At 25.2% G+C, this 18,894-nt stretch overlaps 1 protein-coding gene across 2 annotated transcripts in view; it reads left to right on the top strand.

The window, feature by feature from the left end:
* LOC101237752 (probable serine/threonine-protein kinase DDB_G0280133) overlaps positions 1 to 18,894 on the top strand; it is a 46,778-nt gene that overhangs the window by 25,961 nt on the left and 1,923 nt on the right. For both annotated transcript variants that reach the window (XM_065799627.1, XM_065799628.1), the window contains exons 6-10: positions 187 to 298; positions 1,117 to 1,589; positions 4,604 to 4,827; positions 6,418 to 6,453; positions 6,735 to 6,854. In XM_065799627.1, the coding sequence (XP_065655699.1) occupies positions 187 to 298; positions 1,117 to 1,589; positions 4,604 to 4,827; positions 6,418 to 6,453; positions 6,735 to 6,854 (965 nt within the window). The remainder of the gene's footprint in view (positions 1 to 186; positions 299 to 1,116; positions 1,590 to 4,603; positions 4,828 to 6,417; positions 6,454 to 6,734; positions 6,855 to 18,894) is intronic.

Raw genomic sequence — 18,894 nt, 5'->3', positions numbered from 1 at the left:
GTCGCTAACTTCAACTTTTTGTTTTTGAAGGTATTTAAATTCTTGCCGATCAAATTTGATTGACCAGAGTTGATATTGGGAAATCAAAACATAATTTTTTCTTAAGTTGATTGGATACTATTTCCAGGACTGATATTTTTGATTAATTATTGCACTTGCATTTTAAGGTTGTTTTATATTTTGTAGGCAGCCAAGATTTAATCAAAAAAAGCTATGGGACAAAAGTGAGGTTGATCGATGGCAGCATGATAAATTCGTAGAATCTGAACAACGTCCTAAAGAGAAATGGGAAATTGAGGTAAATAAATTATTGAATAAATAAAAAAAATTAATTATTAAAGAGATAATAAATGAAATTACTTTTTTTCTGAAGATTTTATAAATTTTATAATGCTAATATCAATTAGACATTGTTCTACAAAATTTTCAAAAAATTTTTAAATCAATTTTTTTACTAAAATGAAATCAATATAAATAAAAATAAAATAATATAAATATTAATAAAATTAATATAAATAAAAATAAAATAATATAAATAAAAATAAAATTAATAGAAATGAAAATAAAATTAATAGAAATACAAATAAAATTAATAGAAATATAAATAAAATTAATAGAAATACAAATAAAATTAATAGAAATACAAATAAAATTAATAGAAATATAAATAAAATTAATAGAAATACAAATAAAATTAATAGAAATACAAATAAAATTAATAGAAATACAAATAAAATTAATAGAAACAAAAAATAAAATTAGTAGAAGTGAAAATAGAGTTAATAGAAATACAAATTGAATTAATAGAAATAAAAGTAAAGTTAAATTAATAGAAATAAAAAGAAAAATAAAAATAATAGAAATAAAATTTAATTAAAGGTTTTATCTTTTAATTAAAAAAGGTTAAAAATTTTTAGTTTTAAAATAATTTAAAAAATATGCAATAGTTAAAGCGATAAGTTTTGTTGCATTTCTTTTTTTTTAAACTTAGTTTTGAATTTTCATAATTTAACTTTATTTATTTATTTATAAATAAGTTATTAAAAAGTTTATAAAAATAAATTTTTACATAGCATCATCTACATAAAAACTTTTTTAACTGTGTTTTATTAACAGCAAAATGCTTATGATCCTGATGAAATAAGAAAACAAAATGGACCCACAAAAAAAAGGCAGCTTAAGGATTATTTCATCAACAACAATCAAAACAAAAATAAAGATGGGTATAAAAATATCAAAGAAAAAAATGAATATACAGAAAAAAATAATAAAAACTATAATCAGCCAAATAATAGAAGGCAACCAGACAAGGTAGATGAATGGATAAACTCAAATGACCATAGAGTTAGTCGTCCTCATAATAATAAAAGCAGACAGAAAGATCAGAGTTCAGAGTTTGAGATAAAAGTAAATCCAAACAAAACTCGACCACCTAATACTCGTCGACCATATAACAAAAAGTTGAAGGATGAAAATAAAGATTTGGCACATACAAAGAATAGACACGAAGATCCTGATAAAGTAGATAAAAATTTTTTTATTAGAAATGAAAAGGTTGGCACAGTAAGAACCAACAACAACATTAAAAAGTGAGTTATTTAGTGTGTTTTTTAACTAAATACTTTATTTGCTAGCTTGCTTTACAAATTATAAAATTTAATTTATATAAAGTTATAATTTATTAAATGAATTCACTCATCATTTATTCACCAACCAATTGTCATCTACAATTTTTTTTAATGTGTGTTTTTATTTATATTTGTTTTAAAATACAACTTATATACAAAAATACCAAAGTAGTAACTTCCAATATTTGATGAATTTTATTCTACCGATAAAACTTCATTTTCAATTTTTAATTCAATTCTTTTATTCACTGTAATAAATTAATTATAATAAATTAATTATTACATGCATTAATCATTAGTTGAATGTAAATTTAAATAAAAACAGAACAAAGTGTATATGCGTATAACAGTGTATAACAAAACAAAGTGTATATACAAAGTCTATACTTAAAGTTTTTATTATGGTTTCTATAAAAGATTGAAATGGTTCAATAAAATTTGATTTTAGTCAATTTTTTGTAGTGATATGTGTGTGTTATTAAAAAGTTTATTAAAGATAATTTAGTTTTAACTTTTTTTTTTCTTTTTTTCACCTGAATACAACAATTGTTTTGACTTCTTTTATTTTAAGTGAATGTACACAAGTTTGAAGTATTAATAATAATGCTTCATTTTGAAGTCCTGAAAAGAAGATGATGAAGTATGATGAAGTCTTATCTGATGCACAGACCCCTGTTTTATTAGTAGAGTTTTTTGTTGTTGTTGTTATTAGATAAAAGCTAGAATAGGTTGAATAGATAAAAGGAACCTTTCTTCTGTTAACATGAGTTTATCTAAGTTTGAAATAAAATCAAGTTTACATGAAACCATGTCAGACAGTGAGTTCCATACCCTGATCAAGAATTGAAGAAAAAGCTCCAAAAACATAATACTGTTCTACTTCCAAAAAAATTCTTAAGATAACTGCTGATACAGCTGTTGGGGAAGAAATAAGTCATATGCAGCATGGTTCCATAATTAAGAGTATAATTGCTAAATATGTAGCTTCATAGCAAAAGAAAGGAATTTGTTTTATATCAGTAAATGTTTAGATTTTTAATAAATAATGACACATATAGTTTCACATAATGGCGCACTTATCACATTATCATTATCACAATATCTTATTGTGCTAGCTCTAGCTGAAAAAAAATGTGAAGAGAAGAATTACTCAAAAACTATGAATTTCATAGCGTGGATGAATACCCATTAACCTGAATGAGAGCCAACATAAAGGTCCTTAATTCTTTAAATTTCAATTGATCGAAGCCTCTAAGCTTATATTCCTATGGTCACAGAATATTTGTGGCCCAGATTATTGGACTTGCAAAAATTTCTATATAAAGTTTCAGGAGGTTGATTTTCATCTGGTTGTTGTTAATGACACAGCGCAACATTATTTTATAAAAGATGCAGTTATGTGCATTTTTCATCTGTTCTATATGAAATTGGAGGTGCCATATAATCTTGCCATGCTCTTCAGATACTGCTCCTAAATTTGGTCTGAAGAAATTTAGATGAGAGTGCAAAAAGTGCAGCTTGATCGACATTCAACATCTAAGAGCGTGATATGTTGTCACTGAATTCTTTAGTTATTCTTTGTAGCCTTCAATTCCCTTCACTACATGCTTGAATTCCATGCATTTTTTTCAAAACTAAACATTAGTTTATAATTCATCTGACTCTGCAAATTACCTGCGGTCCAATCAAAATTCTGGTTTTCAGTTTTGCATCCGATAACTTAAAAAACATGGAACATATGGACTGGAAAGCTGGTGATTGTGGATCCAGTGCTTTGACAAATTATTTGTTTAGCCCCAGTTTAATATGCAAGGGTGGTAACAGAATCCTCTCTGGCTGAATCACCTATTGCATTGTATATACCCATAGCCAGACCTCCAAAGCTAATCTGCAAGTACCACATGACACATAAGGAGCCTATTTCTTATCCTGATCACCTATTTGGATCCCAAAGTATGCAGCATTTTCAGTCCTTAGCTTAATCCAACTCATTTATTGATGTTTTGGTTGTTTTGACCCAATAATATAACCACAAATATAACAAAATGAGTCTGCGGGTAGTTTGCAATTTTGAGAAAATGACATAGTTATGTTAAACAATATTTAAAACATAAAAGACCAGATGCTTGTAAAACAGTTTTATGAAAAAAAAAGTTTTATACTTAAAACTGTTTATATATTTGAGTTCAGAGTTTATCTTTGATTGATCATCTTGAGTTCAGAGTTATATATTTGAGTCCAGAAGGTTACTACAAAAAACCTCTAAAAGTGAGATAAATAATTTTTTGTTGTGTTGTGTGATAGCTCTGAATCATTAAACTTATAAAGGACTACATTGATATTGCCAGAAAGGTAGGCAAGAGACAAGATTCGGTGTTATTTTCACACAACTACAAAAGGAAATATGGAGGAAAAAGCAAAACCACCAAGAAAAACAAAAAAACAATTTGTAAATATGTAAAATAATTTTTTTGATAAACAATCATAATAAAGTTTGTCTAACGTTTTATGCTATATCTGGTGTTTTTGAACATTTACAGCAAGATGCACAAATTTTAAAAAGTTGCATTTATTTGGAAATTTGTAGATAAAATATTTCAATTAATAAAATCACTATGCAATTTGTTTCTTTTAACCAATAACTGGAAAAAAAAGTTGAACTGTTTTGACATACAGAACTAGCTCAATTGTGCTAAATATTGACTTTAAAATGGGTATAAAAAAAAGTCTAAAATAATACCATTGAGGCACTTGAGCAACTGCTAAAAATGATAATAATTCAAAAAAAAACAAAAAATTCTGCTAATAAAAAAAGGGTCTTTGCAGCAGATGAGTTTCCATGGTTTTTAGATCTTTTCTTACCCTTAAAATGAAGCTGTCTAATACTGATTTAAATTGTTTTAAAGTGAACCTACACATAAATTGAAGTTATGTATTGATAGTATACTGAACATTTATTTTAATTTGTTTTAAAGACAAGATGGTAAAGAGTATGATCATAGCAGTACTGATGAAAACTTCAAGGTTTCTGAAAAATCAAAAGATTTTATTAATGGTAGTCGTCGCAGACGTATTGAAGAATTACCACCTCGTCTGCAAGAAAAAGCTCGAGAAAAGGCAGATCAAGAGCGTGACAAAAAGATTAAGCAAAGTCAAAGTGAGGAAGATGAAAATGAACAGAGCAAAGAAAATGTAACTGGTGTGTTATTTTTTAATTTTAATGATTTCATAACACTTTATTTTGTTTATATATTGTTATATTATACTTTTTTAAATTGGAAAAGTCATTTGAAAACTTTGATTTTTTTAATGATCTCTGTGACATTGACTCTGTTTTACAAAAAAACAACGAGTTTTTAAGTATTTTGAAATTACCAAGATAGAGTTATTTATGTAGATATACATGATAAGCTATTCCTTTATTTTTTTTAAATATAGTAATCATTGCACACAAATAGTAAATTGTGTGCTTAATAAAGTATTATTTTGATATTATTTTAAAGCATGTCTTGGTAACTTTTTTATAAGAATGTGCCAGTTATCATTTTTTAAAGCTTAACATTTTTATATGCATAGGTCAGTAACCTTTTTAAAATTGGAGTTGTACATAAACAAAAAAAAGTTGTGGCTAGCGCAATGGTACCATTGCTTTAATTTTTTATTTTCCATAACCTAAAGTTATATTGCTATTTATTATTTACATACATCAACTGATTTAGGGGTAGGCGTAGTGAGTGCGCATACACCAACTGATATAAGGATAGGCGCAATGAGTGTACGTACATTGACTGATATAGAGATAGGCACAGTAAAACACACATTCATCAACTGATATATGGATGCAGTTGAGCACACATACATTGATAAGAGATAAGGTTTGAACAGGTATCATTAAATTAAAAAAAAAAATCAATCAATCAGAAATTACCACAGTGACATTTAGAGAATAATTAAAACAACAGTACTGTTGCGCGAGCAACAGCTAAACAATAAATTAAAATTACAATAAAAAGTTAATTTCTATAGTACATTGGGAGCACATTTTTCCTTTTATACCTTATATTATATATAATATTACTTACCCCTTTTTATATTTATATATTTTTTTTAAAACTTTTTTATTAATCACTATTCAACAAACCATTTATTACTATACTAGAAAAAATGGTTGATGTTTGTTTGCTCCACTTAGATTTAATGTCTACAAAACTAGAAAGATGTTGATGTCTGGCCCCTTTTTCAAGCTCTGTTTAAGAATAGGATTAAAAAATATTTTCTAATTAATTAATTTTTTGTTTAATTTTTAAATAACAATTGTTATAATTAAAGGTATAATTATATTGTTTATTATTTATTATGTCGTTTAAAATTTTACTCTTAAATATTTTTTTTAATTTTTTAATTTTTGCTAGTTATTCAAAAGTTACTTTTTGTTATTGCCAACAAAAGAGAACATTCTCTTTATCAGACTATATATCTTAATAAAAGAATGAAAAAGATAAACTTTAATATTGTTTATTTTGTGTGTATGTCAATATTGACATACACATAAATATAAATATTTGCACACAAATATCTAAACATCTATATACACATAAATATCTAAATATTTATTTAGATTAAGTAACTTATTTTCAAATATGATAAAGATTGCAGTTTTTGTTGTTGTTTTTTGTTTTAAGATAAAGTTTTTTTTGTTGTTTTGCTTTGTTCTGTAGACACTAAATATTAAATATTTGAACAAATAAAAATACTTATTCAAAAATAATAATTTTGCTCTTTTTTTTAGTTCCTTTGGAAGATGTTAATAGTCCTGATGATGGAGGTATATATATATATTTTATATACATGCAATGGCATTGTTTAAATAAATTTGTCCTTAGAATTAAGATCGGCATTTGGCAATATTGACTCAACTGCTAAGCTAAAAGTGTTTGAGGTCAGCAAAAAAATTGTCATCCTTGTTTCTATGTTTTATGGAAAGGCCTTTGTGTATAAATTTTTTTGCCAACCTTAACAGTTAATAGGCAGCAGTTTATTGCCAACTTCATTTTTCCTAATTCCGAGGGCTCCAATTTTTTTATATTTAAATTCTAATATATTTAGTACCTCGAGATAAACCAAAACGGTACAGCTCTCAAAGGCAAAAAACTGGAACATCAATGATGGATATACCAGCACAGATCAATGAAGTAATGGATCCCGCAACTCATTATCAACATTTAGGTAATATTTAGTTGCATTACTATATTTTCAAGATTGTTAGACACATGTTGATTTTAGTTATTTTTTAACATTTTGTTAAAAAATCATAGAGTCTGACCTTCCTCTGTTGCCATGCAAATTTTTTAAAAAATTTCTAGGTTTACACATTTGCTAATTTTTTTTTAATGACCAAATAGATAAATTAACTTGTCCAGTGCTATGAGGGATGAGATGTGTGTGTGTAGGAGGATACTATCTCTCTAACCTATGTATACATTCTTTTATGTTGGCAAACTAGACTCTATAGTCAAAAAATTACCTTATTGATTAAATGGCAAATTATGGACAAAGATGACGTTCTGTTTTGTTTTGTTTTTTCATTTTCTTCAGGCACAAGTTCACCCCATCCTCCTCCCAATTGTCATCCTATCTTGTCATGGGTTGTTGTTTTTTTAATGTTGTTATTTATTCAAAAATATTTAGTAATTAACAAGTATTTGTTAATTTATGATAAATTAGATAAACAAACAACTACAAAGAACTTTTTTTTGTGTATACGTACTTTTATATTGAACTTCTCCCCCTCCCCTTTCTTTACTGTCTGAGGTTATTATTATTTTTTAAGCTGTGCAAAGATTTATTGGGGTTCAGCCTGTACATCATCTTCAAAAACTAGGTATTCCCGAGACATCATAGTTATTTTTTATCATAGGTTTTGGCTTAATTTCTGTTGACAGTATGAGATTCTTAAAAACAATGCTTTGAACCCTGCTATCTTCAAACTTGAATGATTAAATGGTTTTCTACAAAAGTTGGCTAGCATCTTTGTATGTTTAAGAACAATATATTTAGTTATACTATTTATTATATTTGAACAAAATATTTAGATATACTTCATATACTAATAACACTTAAAGGGATCCCAAAGTGCTGAGACAAGTTGTGTTTATTTTAAATAGAATAATTTTAAAAAAATGTTTGGGCAGGATATTTTTAAGTAAAACAAAATAATAAATGTATACCTACAAAACTAACTTTGTTGTTTTACTCGAAGCTTGCTGTCTCCACAGTAGCAATTTTTTCAAAGTCTTTAAAATATACACCGCAATCTACAGACTTTATAATTTATTTAAATGTGTTTAATCCTAAAGAAATTTACTAAATGACGTCATTGTAGAATTTCAATAAGTAATCTTAAAATTTTTTTTTGTTAACAAATTATAGATTTTTTTTTTTCCATTATAAATTATTAAAGAATTTGTTTAGTTGCTTATCATTATATATAGACGTTTATTTTTTTTAATCATAAATTACTATAGAATTTTTTTAGTTATTTTAAATTATTATTATTTTGTTATTTTTACGAAGTTTGCATTAAAAATATTAAAATATTTAAGACATTTTAAACTTGTTTATTGCTATAAATTAATTCTGTGTTATATTTATTGTTGTTAAATTATTCTTATCCGCATAAAGGTTCTGTTAAAAAAATTATTTTGTTTTTTTTAACCTTATAAAAGTTTAATTAACAGCATTTAGGGATTGTTCATAAAGTGCGTACGCTTGGGTGGGGAAGAGGGTCTGCAAAGAGCGTATATGAGAGTGTAGATAATTTTAGGGAGATGAAGGTTACTCAAAAAAACTATAGCAAAATGTGTAATGGAAGGGGGGGGGGTAGAAGGGTCAAAATTCAGGCGTACATACATTATGGACAACCCCTTATTTGTTAAACTTTTCATCAGGTTACATATTCTCGATATACTTATTTAATCAAGCGAAATATATTAGATAAAATTTAATTTTGTTTTTCAAGTAGCATAGTTTTACAATATCCACATTTACACGATTGTTCAGCTCCAACACTTAAACGGCTTAACTTGAACGTTTTAGCAATATCAAAGTTCAAATTTTCATAGCTGGTACGATTGTCAACTATTTCGTTTCTTTTATCCATACAGGTTTTTTTTGTCTTTTTTTTAAGAGGTTCAAACGGTATGGAGTTGCCGACAATTTAATTGTTTAGTTATCAAAATCCAAATGCAAAATACAAAATTACTTTAATATTTATATGCAAATCATCCAAATTTATCAAATTCCACTAAATTGACATACTTATTAATATTTTCTAACTATAAATTAAAAAATTTGGCTATTATCTCTAATAAATGATGTCGTTTACCAAAATTATTTATTAATTAAAAATTTAAAAATTTGTAAAATGTCATTTTGATAGGAGAACAAAAATGTCATAGCAATAAACGGCTTAGATAAACTAAAAAAAAGTTCACATTATTTACACATAAAGAAAAAATGATTCAGAATATATAATAAGGTGATCAACGACTTTTTTATATATTTATTTTATTTAAGAGTGTAATATAAAAATCTTAATTTTATTTGGTTCTCGCGCTTTATAAAAAAACATTCTTATGTTTAGCTTCCTATAAAATTTATAGGAAAGTCATACGATTGATAATAAACGCTATTTTAAAAAACAAATAAAATAATAACAAATAATATTGATTCAAAAAAAAATTCTACAATGATGTCATTTACTAAAACTCTTAGGAATTAAACACGCTTAAATAATTAGTCTGTAGATTGCCACGTATATTTTAAAGACTTTGACAGAATTGCTACTAGACAGTGAGCTTCAAGTAAAACAACAAAGTTTGTTTTTGTTGGTTTTACATTTATTATTTTTTTTTTACCTCAAAAAATTCTGCCCAAACATTTTTTTAAAATTATTCTCTTTAAAATAAACACAACTTGTCTCGACAATTTGGGATCGCTTTAAGTCCTAACATAAAACATTATATACTATATAAGGCAAATTTAGCTACCTTGCATAAAACCTTTTGAGATATCTATGAAGTACTTATAGAGATTTTACTAGGCTGTACTAATACTGCTTATAACCTTTTTGTTAACATTCAATTCCTACTCTATAGGTTCAAATTGAAGTGATGGCTTTATGAGTAGTTTGATTAGATTCAGCTTCTCCCATATGTCTTTTGTTAGACTATTTATCTTACATTTAATTCAAATATAATATGTTGCACTAGTAGTTCAGCCATCAGACAAAAAACTTCATTTGAGAATTTTTTGACCATTTTTTTACCATTTTTATTATCAAATAATTCAGCATACAGATTAGGCTCACATTGAATTTTCGTAGCAGGTGACTTAATACATCTTTTTATCTGCTCATTGCTTTCTTAATATTTTTTATCAATCATACCAAATATGAACTCTTTCTGCTATTCCAAAATTTTGATTTTTCTAAATATTCTCTATCCAAAGGTGGTAATCAAAACGATTTAAAAATTTTTTAAAAAGGTGTTGTACTAGCTCTACAAGTGTTTACAAGTTGATGAAAACTTTCAAGCCAACTCTTAGGTTTTCTTTTTATTAATAATAAAACAAATTAATTAAAGTCTAATTTTACTAATTTGAAATTATTTACCTTTTTGCTTTATTCATATAAACAAGCAAAGTGTTTTGTCTTTATAGCTATAAATATTTAATTAAAAATATTTAATACTAAATATTTTTGTTATTTTTCAAATAAAGTAAAATATTTTTGTTAATCAAAATCACTTTTTCAAGTCACTAAAAATTTTAATATTAAAAAAAAACAAAGTAAATAAGTCATTTTTTAGTCAATTAATTTTTTGTTGTTGTCTTGTTTGCTTGCTTTGTTTGCATTAATAGATTTATATATATATATATATATATATATATATATATATATATATATATATATATATATATATATATATATATATATATACATACATATATATACATATATATATATATATATATATATATATATATGTATATATATATATACATATATATATATAGATATATATATATTTATATATATATATATATATATATATATATATATATATATATATATATATATATATATATATATATATATATAAAGAGAGAGAGATTTATATATATGTATTTATATAATACAGGAAGGTACGCGATTTCAAGCCCTTATATGAACACGCAAATAATATTTTGCTTTGACAATTTAACCACGGTTTTTAATAAATGCGCTGAAAAATGGTTTTTAATTACGTTAAAATAAATAACTTTGAAACGTTTATCTTTACTGACGTTTTTATATTACCAAAACGCTTTTAAATAAAGTAGCTAATGATTTTAATTAAAGTATCATTGAAAGCTGTATAAATATTTGTCTATATTATTTAATTATATAAGATTATAAAAAAAAAAATTATTTTTATAAGCGACGACTTTATTATAAGGGTAAAGAATCATTAAAGTTAATTCACTCAAAAAGTAGAAAAATTTTGTCGAGAAGAAAAAAAAGACAAACTATTTTGAAAGCCATTTGAATTAAACAACTTTGATCTTTACTTATGTTTTTATATTATTGAAAGGCATTTAGATAAAGTCAAATCACTGCTAATGATTTTTTATAAAAATAATATATATTTTTTTTATATTTATATGTATATTTATATTTATATGTATGTATTTTTTATTTATATTTATTTTATTTTTTTATTATTATTTTATTTTTTTATTATTATTTTATTTTTTTATTTTATTATTTTTATTTATATTTATTTTATTATATATGTATGTATTTTATATTTATATGTATGTATTTTTTATTATAAATGTCTTTAAATTAAAAAAAAAAAAAATTATATCAACTTTTTAAATCAACAATTTAAGTATTTTTTACATTACTGCAAAGAATTGTTAAGAATCTTTTTTTTTTAACTTTTAAATGTGGGCATTTATTAAAAAATCGTTAGATGTAAGTTGTTACTTTATTTAAAAAGGGTTTCCCATAGTATTATATTATAAAAGCATTAGTAAAGATAAACAATTCAAAGTTATTTATTCAAAATGTAATTTAAATAATCTTATCGTTATAGTTTATTATTTATTTTAGTTAAGTTTTAATTTTATTTTTTTCATTTTAGTTTTAGTTATTTTATAAGTATATTTATTTTATTTTTTGTTATTTTTTTAACGAAGATATGTTTGCTTTTTTTACGATAAGTTTTTTTTAAGTTTCTTCATAGTTAAGTTAAGATAATTTTTTCACATTTTTAAAATGTATACAAATTTTTAAACATATTTACAGCTGTTGTCAACTTTTCAAAATCAAATAGTATTTGCATGGCCATATTATGATGTGAAATGGCACGCCCTCCTGGCCAAGACTTTGTATATATGTGTGTGTGTATTGAGGTGTTTAAGGTCGGCAAAAATTCGCTGACCTCATTTCTTTGTTTTATTGTAACCCTGTTGTGTCAATTTTTTATCGGCCTAATGCTGATAGTTTGACCTTATTTTTCTTAATTCCTAGGGTTGATATATATATATATATATATATATATATATATATAATATATATATATATATATATATATATATATATATATATATATATATATATATATATATATATATATATATATATATATTGTTTTTTACATAAATCTAATAAACAACTAACCATCTTATCAATGCTAAGTAACAGTATGTTGTGGAGTGAGTTGGATTGACATTATGTTTGGTTTTACAGAGCTCGAATTTAGTGATCAGGAAATGCAATAGCTGGAAATGCTTTAAATTTTTAACTTTTTTAAAAACCGTAAACTCTGTTGTGATCACTAAACTCAATGGCTGTTATTTAAAAAAAAAAAAATTTTATATTGATCTTGAATTATTATATAAAATCTTATAATAAAACCATATTATTACTATTATTTTTATTATTATTAAAAATTATGATTTATAATTTAATATTTTAATTCGTTTTATAAATCATCAGATAAACTAGAAAGATAAAGACAGATAAAGCACAATAAAGTATGATATAATTATTAAAAAACAACAGCTAATCACAACAGTCTAAAGGAATTTAGTGGTGATCAAATATTTTAGATAAAAGAAATCATGAAGCAAGATATAAAATACTTTTACATCTTATTTAAACTTATTCGCAATATGATAAATAGACCGTTTCTTTAAAACAGTGTTAACGGTTTTTAATAAACTCAGAATTTAATGACCAGAAATATTTCCAGATATTACAATTCACGGTCACATAATTTAAGCCTTGTTTTAAATAAATGGTAGTACAGTATATTATGGAGTGAATTGAATTGACATGTTTTAAGTAAACATTAAGTAAATTTAAAAATGCATTTATATAAATATAGATCTTATTTCACCATTTTTGTTTGTTATCTTTTATTTAGATCTTTTAGTTTACTAATTTCAGATTTGAAAACAATTGTTTTTCAATTGTATAAAATAAAATTTTATGTTTTTTTATTAGTTGATAAAAAAAAAAATCTTGTTTTTACCAGGCTTATATATTTGTTTTTTCAAAATATTTTATGCATGTAAATGTAAGTACTAAAATGATTGAAAAAACAAAATTATCAAAGATCTTATATCAAAAATACAATGAAAATCCTTATATCAAAGATACAATGAAAATCCTTATATCAAAACTAAAATGTAGATAAAATGTAGATCATTTATATCAAATATCATATTTATCAAAAATATAAGCATATTTTTAACTGAATCAATTGATCATTCAAGAAATATGATAATAATAACAACTATTTATTGCTGAAATTTAACAAAATATTAAATATTAAATATAACAAAATGTATTGATAGCTACTTTGTTGAAGCTCATTGCTTGGGCTTTAGATTTTGTGTGAGGCTTTTTCAGTAACAAGTTTTTGGCATCTATAATTATATATAAAGTTTTTATATATAAAATGTAAGTAGTTTTTTTTCAAAATATTTTATACATGTAAATGTAAGTACTAAAATAAAAGTAAATAATAAAACTGATTTAAAATTTTATTTCAATTCAAATTTAAAAAAAAAAACATCAAAAAAAAAAAAAAAAAGGTTAAATGTCAAAACCTCTGTTGTGTTTGAGTTAGTCCTTTTTGTAACTTTGGGTGAAATGTTTTTAAAATGATAAAGTAACAAATTTAAAACTTTCTGTTTACTCTAACTTAAAAAATCTTTTAAAATCCTATAATAATTTTTTTTTTTTTAAATCCTGTAATATTTACAGAAAATCATTTGGCTTGAATTATGGTATAGCATATTTTTATAATCCAGTCATTGCATCGTTATTTTTATTGTTTGAAACAATATGATCTGTTCATCAAAACCATTAAAGCAATGTCTCAATTAATTAAAAAAAAAAGTTTTTATAACAATATTAGTAAATGTTGTTATGTTTTATTGTTACTTTTTATGCGGAAATACATTTAATCATCTTCTAAGTGAACTGTTGTTGTATTATATTTACAAATAGTTCCATATTATTATTATTGATGTAAATGACACCAGACAATTGTAATATAAATAATGCCAGACAATTGAAATTCAAAGTTTCGATATAGCTAATGTTCAAAGCTTATAGTAAAATATATAAAATGTATTATTATTATTTCCCCTAACTTTTCTTTAAAATTTAAAATAACACCATTGTAACAATACAAAAATCAAAAGGATGTAAACTAATTGGTTTATAAAAAAATTTAAAGAAACCTAAATTAATTACTGCTTAGTTCATAGTTCCCACAAAAAATCAGGTTTTTTGTTTCTTTCTTTGATGCCAGCTCAAGAATATTTTGTCTGTGGCATTCAGTGCATGATACTCTTTATTAAATCTTTTTGCTGCTAGATTAAAGCTGCTCACAATACTCTGTCTTTATTTAAAGGTCGGTTTCCGCTAACATGAAACTTTCTGTTGAATGGAACAATAAAGAAAACTATTATGTAACATAAAGTTGTGTATCGTAATTTTTTTTTTTTTACATGATTGGATGATTTTATTTTTAGAGATTTTATTTTTAAAGTATCCTGTAAGTGGAAATCCATCTTTGATAGGTTTCTTTTGCTTACGTTACTTTTTTCTGAGAGCAACATGAACACTGGAACTGGTAGAAGCAGAAAGAGTGGCAGATGATGAAATTGCGGCATAGAACTGTTAGACTGTGTCTTTAGTGACAATACTTATATCAGTAATATTGGCAGTATTAGAAATCAGCATCAATAAATACTGAACTGTCTTCAGACCAAAAACTTTTTTTCAAAGCCTATTTGGCATGTCATTATTCATAGTAACAACATTCGGATATTATGCACCACAAAAAGGTTCAATCTAAAATTAGAACACCATTAAGATTAGTTCTTAACCTTTTTATCAAATTATGGTCATAAGATATACTAAGTTGTTTCTTGAATGAAATTTTGTGTGTTTTATGGGTAGTCAAAAAAGGTAGAATGTCAGAGTTTTGCAATGTCAATAAGTTATTTAGTAATAAATTATATGTGGTTGTGGTGTAGTGTTAGAGCACTCTCTTCGTAAGTGAAAAGTTTGTAAGCTTTGAATTCAATTCCCACCACATTCCTGGTAGTTCTGTGCTAACTTCTTTCTTCACGCAACAGCTTGTCAAGCCTCATGTTTCAGAGTTAAAGAATTGTAAGAAGTTTATATCAAAAATTTAAAATAGAAAAAAAGGTTCCTTAGCTGTTGTGGCTTTGTCCTAGGGGAAGTGAGTGCAGTTAAAAATTAAAGTTTAATACTCTAGTGTGTATTGCAAGTGTATCTAATATTAGGAAAACTGGTAAATCTTTTGTTGCCTCTGTGTATGATACAAATTTCTTAAACCAAGATATAAATAATTCTGCCTGGATTCAATTAGTTGGTTTGCATTTTTTCCCCATATGCCAGGAGGCTCCTCATCTATTTATTCAGCCTTTATGCACTGACATGGAGAGTTTCACAGTGGCAATATACCACTTGCAGAACAGTAAATTGAAGCTTTATTAGATTGAGTCTTTTTTGAAGAGGTAAGTGAACCAACTTGTCTTTTTCTTTTTTGTTGGTTTGACCTTTGACAGAGACTTAAAAATAGTGGTAATTCCAATCTCATTACAGTTCTTATTCTTTAATCTTTAATTTTCTCAAGAAAAATGTATTGATTGCTACTTTGTTGAAGCTCATTGCTTGGGCTATAGATTTTGTGTGAGGCTTTTTCAGTCACTAGTTTTTGGCATCTATAATTATATATAAAGTTTTTATATATAAAGTAATTATACATAAAATATATAAAATTTTGTCATAAAGCCATTATACTAATCATAACCAACCAACTCCTTGTGACCTTTTTATTTTTCTCAGTTTAAAGACTAGTCTTCTTAATACAAAACACCTAGGACTTCCAATATAATTCCCTTGAAATAACTTTATGTCTTCATATTAGACAAATTCTGTCTCTTCTTCCATATGCACTTAGGGCTAAAAAGGAATTTAGATAAAATTTTAGAATTAATTAATAAAAAGATGCATTTAAATTTATTTAAAACATCTTAATGGTTTTCTTGCATTTAAAAAATGTGAAGCATTCTTCATTTTAGTTTTAAATCATTTTAATTACTTTTATTCTTTTATTTTTGTGCAAAAGTCCTCAATACCAGAGTTTTTTCTATTTTTAACCAATCTGCTTTTGAGAGTTGCACATCATATATTTTAGCTGTTTTTTGTCCTCTTGGTCGTCATTAGCCACAGAAAATGCATATTCCTTTTTTTTAATTCCTACTTTTATCAATCTGGAAAATAACATAAACCAACTTCAGTGTTAATGTAAAACAAATTTAGTATGATTTAGAAGTAGATAAATAGGCCTTAATAAAAATAAAATTTCAGAAATGAATTTATTTCAACTTTGATCTACTGCACTTACTTTAGATTTTTTTTTAATTATCAATGTTTCTATAGTTTAGAATTTATGACTATACATAATTTAAAATTAATTTTAAGTTTATACTGTTATGGTCAGTAGGCTACCTTACATAGTATAAATAATAAATGTTATTGTAGCCCTGAAAACAAAAATGTTTTGCAAAGCTGTATCATGTAGGATTGAATTGAGTAGTTTAGTGGTTGGATGTAGTTGTAATAACTGTGAAGCCTTTGGTCGTCTGGCTGGTAGCTGCAGTGGATTTGAGTTTGAAATACAGTAAGAAAAAAAACAAAACAGAAAAGTGTTAAAAGGACATTACCAAAATTGGATCGATAATGTGTTCAGATGCGTATCATTTAAAACATGTTCAATAGTATTTTTAACTCTGATAGTTTTAAATGCACTGAGTAAAAAATCTTACTCTGATCCTTTTTGTATAAATATGGGGTGTACCGGATTCCGTTCCGGTCGGATTTTGTGATATTCAGTTCATTCCGTTTCCGGTCGGGATTACAATAATTAAAGCCAGAATGCCAGAATTTATTTTTCAACTTTATTTTTTAATACATGTGATGCACACTGTAAATTAAATCAAAAAATATTTGTCCTCCAGGGAAATAAATAACAATAGCTAAACCTTGGATAAACAGCTGTGGACGAAACATGTACTTTATTCATTAGTACATTAAATTGACCTTTTAATGAAACATTATTAATGAATCTTTTTTCAATAGACTCTTTTAGCATCTTCTTCATTGATTGGACTCTAGAATCATCTGCAAGGCTTCCAAGAAAATTATGTAGTGCACGAATATGGCTAATTACTGATGACAACATCGATTTTTATTTACTGACTGCATCAGTAATCATAAAAAATGGTTGTAAAAGTCCCAATACATTTTCAATTCCCATTTACTTGAACTTAATATTAAATTTATTAAATGAGGGTGGTCTGCTGTGTAAAGTTATATAGATCTTTTGAGAGTCTCAATTCGATCCAATATTAAATATGTACTATTCCATCTTGTTGGAACATCTTGGATTGATAATAAAGGTTTTGAAATTTTGGAATTTAATTCTTTCTGTATTTTTTTTAATTTGGTGCAAGCCAAACTTGAATGGTTAAAATGAGTGCAGATGCTTCTGCATTTCTTTATCATGTCATATACTGCAACCTGATGAAAAAGGGCATCTTTGATAACTAGCTGCAGTTGATGAATAAAACATGAGATTCCTGAGGACTCTGTCAAGTCAATTCCAAGTTGCATGTTATAATCACTGTCTTGAAGGGCTATATGTATTTTCTTTTTGGAAATATCTCAATCAACTAGCATCGTATCAAATAAATTTGAAATATTTATTATTACCCTGGAAAATGCTTACAGTGTACAACATAATCCTTTCTAATAAAATTATCTGTGATCCAATGCGCAATCAATTATATAAATGTATCATTACTATGGGTATTTGTCCAAATATCTGTTGTAAATAAAATGTGATCAGCTGCAGAAATGTCATTAAATACTACGGTTTTTAATTTTTCGTATGATGCTGGTAGCATTGTTTCCTTTCTACTTGGAATCAGGTATTGTGGTTGCAAGTGAGCAAATAATTCAATGAACCCCTGATCTTCAACTACAGAAAAAGGTTGATTGTCCATCAAAATAAAATTTATTATTCTTTGATTACCTTTTGAGGAGCGAGAGTTCTTTATATTCCAAATTTTTTTAGGAACAAAATCATCTATGCTATGTTATCTTTTCCCTTTTCTGTTCTTCTTGTTTAGCCTCATCATATGTATCCATATGATATTTTTTTAAATGCATATGGAGTGGTGTTGTGCTAAAAGTTTTTGGGGGTGCTACCACGTTTAACATTTTTGTGGCATAACTTACATTCTGCTAATGTATTTGAGACATCATTTGTTTTAAAAATGATGTCTCAAATACATTAGCAGAAAATCTCCAAACAAATGAAGAAAAAGAAGACATTTTTAGATGATCAAATGTTAATTAAATTTAAATAGTTAAAAACTATAAAATGATTTTAGTACAGATACAGTAAAAATTTATATTTTAATCTAAATGAAAAATAAAAAATATAGAATTGATTTTAAATATAAATAATAATGCAGTTAAATAAAATTATGCAGTTAAAAATTTACAACACATAAAATAAAAACAAATAAAAACAACATTATTTAATTAAATTAAGAACAAAGTTTATGAAATATTATATAGCTAAGATGAGCATGCTTTCACTTT

This window comes from Hydra vulgaris, chromosome 06, assembly GCF_038396675.1.
Source record: "Hydra vulgaris chromosome 06, alternate assembly HydraT2T_AEP".
Classification (NCBI taxonomy): Eukaryota; Metazoa; Cnidaria; class Hydrozoa; order Anthoathecata; family Hydridae; genus Hydra; species Hydra vulgaris.
This window is presented reverse-complemented; position numbering and strand designations above follow the sequence as displayed.